The sequence below is a fragment of the Arachis ipaensis genome, chromosome B10 (genome assembly GCF_000816755.2).
Source record: "Arachis ipaensis cultivar K30076 chromosome B10, Araip1.1, whole genome shotgun sequence".
NCBI classification, from domain to species: domain Eukaryota; kingdom Viridiplantae; phylum Streptophyta; class Magnoliopsida; order Fabales; family Fabaceae; genus Arachis; species Arachis ipaensis.
Genome location: NC_029794.2, coordinates 20,122,777 through 20,126,015, shown reverse-complemented (window position 1 = coordinate 20,126,015; position 3,239 = coordinate 20,122,777). Strand labels below are relative to the sequence as shown.

The following is a 3,239-nucleotide window of genomic DNA, read 5'->3' as shown; positions in this document are numbered from 1 at the left end:
TCCTTAACTTTTTTTTTTTTTTAACTCTTTTTTCTTTAATTTTTCTATATGCATGTATTTTTTAAAAAACTCTAAATACTAAATTCTAATTCTTAATAATAAAAAATAAGATATGGTTAAATGTGTTATAAAAGTTTTACTCCTAATATTTCTCTTAGAAAATTGTTTACTTTAATCATCTTCAAGAAATATAATTAATGAGGAGAATAACTTGAATGATCAACACAAGCACACAAATCATATTCATAATAAAATATCATTTTATTTAAGAAAATCAATATTACATAGGAGAGAAACATTTTTTAGATGCTATGACTAGATAGCTCACATCTGGTAATTAATCAATCTAATCAGGATCATATGTGAGCAAATTGTGTATGATAATGTGATAGTAGAGAAGACTAATAATTAATTAATAATACATAAAAACTGCAATATTCTTAAACATATAAAATTAATTATCAAATGTTGTTGCTCTTAAACGAAGTACTAGCATAGTCCCAAAGTGATGAAGTAGTTGCTTCATCGTCAAGATGGCCGTCATGTGGGAAAAAATGATCATGCTTTATTAATGGTGGATTATTATTCTGATGAGTTGAATCCATCACGCTATTTGCTTTAACCATCTCCAATGCCGCAAACAACTCACAATCTTCAATGTCATTCAGCCACAACCCTAAATTGTCCTCACCAAAAGCTTCACCTGCAATCTCTTCCGTTCCATTCATAATATCAATATCACCAAAATCAGTGTCACCCAAATTATTATTGTTGTTATTGGCCTTAGCTACCTCCATATTCATCCAATCTCCAACACTTGTCATCCTCTCCTCACTCGACAGGTAATCATGGAAAGCCTTGGAATTCTCATTGCTGCTATTAATCCCCTGATGATCGAGAGTGGCACTGCGAAAAGCACACATCGACTCGTGGTCCATCCTTGAATTCTTGTCTCTAAATCCCATAGACAAATCGCTTTGTGGACAATCTACGTTCTGACATGTATATATTGGTTTATCCACAAAGCTATTACTATTATTGTTGTTGTTCCCATCATTACTACTATCAAAATCACACTTTCTTTTTTCACTGCCTCCGTTGTTGCCACTGCTGCCACCACCAAACAAAACATGATCAAGAGGATTATTAATAGAGCTTATTGGGGATGACTCAAAGACTTTAATTTCCCCCTCCCTGTCTTCCTTATTATTCTCCTCGTCGCTGGACGAAGAAGGGGAAATCTTAAGACACTTGTTGGTAAGTCTCAACAAAGCTTCTTCTTGGCTCACAACTTTAGACCAAGTAACGTTATCTTTGGCAGTCATCTTATCTTGCAAGGTCCTTGATTGAGTCACGAGCCTTCTCAATTTCTCTAAGTCAGGGGACATGTGCTTTATAACCGAAGCCAATACCGAAACCTTCCATGCCTTCTTCAAATCATGGGGTTTCTTATACGGTGGTGGCCCGTGTTCTTGAGCCAAAGAGCCCTGTTTGCCCCACCATGCCTCTGACCCATTAGGCCACCACGGCGGAGCCACGCCTTTCTCCAAAGGATACTTCCTCTGTGGCGGCACACAGTGTTGCATCAGTGCTGAAAGAAGAGATCCTAGTGTTGCATCTTGAAGATCTTGGAGAAGGTGTATGCTTGACGACTCATCTAATTCTCCCTTTTCAAGTAACGGTAAATACTTTGCAATTGCTTTAGGGGCAGTTTGGTCAAATCTGATATTTTCTTTCCACCATTCTCGCAAACTATCCGAACTACCAGTAATTGGTTTACCTATGAATTATAATTAAAATATTTTAATATCAAAGTAAAGGCTGAAGTATGACAGAAATAAAACATTTTTTAGTAAAAACATAGAAACATATTAAAATTGTTTTTGTATTATTTGTTAGATAAAAGCTCAAATATAATTTATTTTATAATTAAAATTTTAAAATTAATTTAATATATTTAATTAAATTATTATTAATTTTACATAATACGTATCTTATTATTCCTCCTTTTAAATTAAACCTTTTTACTATGCATAGTTAATTTTTAATTAAAAAAATAAAATGAAAAAGAAACCCTTATTTTAAAAGAAAGAAGGGTGTAATTCTATACCATTTTCAGGGACGATGCCATAAACGAATCCACGAGCTTTGCAAACCTCCATGATTTTCACCATGTATTTCTTCTTGGATAAGTACCATGATGATTTTTTTTTATAAAAGAAGTCAAGTGAAGTGTGGAAAATAGATAAGAGTAATTGATATTATGTTGTTACAACTTGTGAAAGTTGTGTATATATAGATATTCATGAAGATTGTGGAATGGCGGTGTTAGAAGGATCTAACATCAGCAAAATAAGCTTAGTTTACGGAAATTGTATTCAAATAAATAATTCATACGAGTGATGGGGATAAAGTACGCAATTAAAGGTATTTATACTTCTTGAAAAGGCTGGTAAATATGCAATTAACCTGAAAAAATTAAAGGTTGTTTGAGTGAGATAATAAAGAAGATGAGGCGGTTCTGTTTGCATGCACAATTTGTAACAACATTTGGTGATTAGAATCATAATTTAAAAAAAAAATTACACCATTAGTAGACTGTTGTCGGTTTTTTTTTCTCTTTCTTTTTAATTATCATTTTCGTCATTTTTATGGTTTTTGTCACTATCTTCTCCTCCTCCTTTTTTTGTTTGATTTTTTTCTCTTTTATTTTTCTCATCCTCTTCTTTGATACCATTGTCGTCATTTTTATTATCATTATTTTCTTTTTCTTTTAGTTAAATATCACAAAATTAGTTTAACAATAACAAAACACATTATTTAGTGGTGAATAACACAAAAAATCTTCAAAAGACCATAAGATTATAACCTTAACTCACTCAACTAACAAAATATATTTAAATATATTTTAAATTTAAAAGATATATCAAATTATTGCAAAGAACACAAAAATAGTCAAATCTCATATATATTAGTTTAATACCATATAATTAATTCAGTAATAACAAAAATACATCATTTAGTTAAAAATAACAGAAATTTTTTATAAAAGACACAATAAATCTTTAAATAAAGAACTATAAATCCAAAATTTTAACTCATTCAACCAATAAAATACATTTAAGTGTGGTTTAGAACAAAAAAAGACATCAATACCACTTCATTTAGTTGAAAATGATATCACGATTAAAAAATTTTCTTCAAAATTAAATTTTTTTTGTGTCAACTAAGAAATTTTC

At 30.7% G+C, this 3,239-nt stretch overlaps 1 protein-coding gene across 1 annotated transcript; it reads right to left on the bottom strand.

The window, feature by feature from the left end:
- LOC107620305 (ETHYLENE INSENSITIVE 3-like 5 protein) lies at nt 243–2,174 on the bottom strand. Its single transcript, XM_021113273.1, has 2 exons — nt 2,111–2,174; nt 243–1,780 (listed from the first exon to the last, which is right to left on the bottom strand). Exons 1-2 carry the CDS (start codon nt 2,172–2,174, stop codon nt 462–464), a joined length of 1,383 nt encoding a protein of 460 aa, XP_020968932.1. The 3' UTR covers nt 243–461.

What these genes read in the sequence shown, in the direction of transcription:
- LOC107620305 (XM_021113273.1), bottom strand. Translation starts at nt 2,174, where the DNA reads ATGGTGAAAATCATGGAGGTTTGCAAAGCTCGTGGATTCGTTTATGGC. An exon ending in TGGCATCGTCCCTGAAAATG is followed by an intron (nt 1,781 to 2,110) that starts GTATAGAATTAC and finishes TATAATTCATAG; the next exon opens with GTAAACCAATTACTGGTAGT.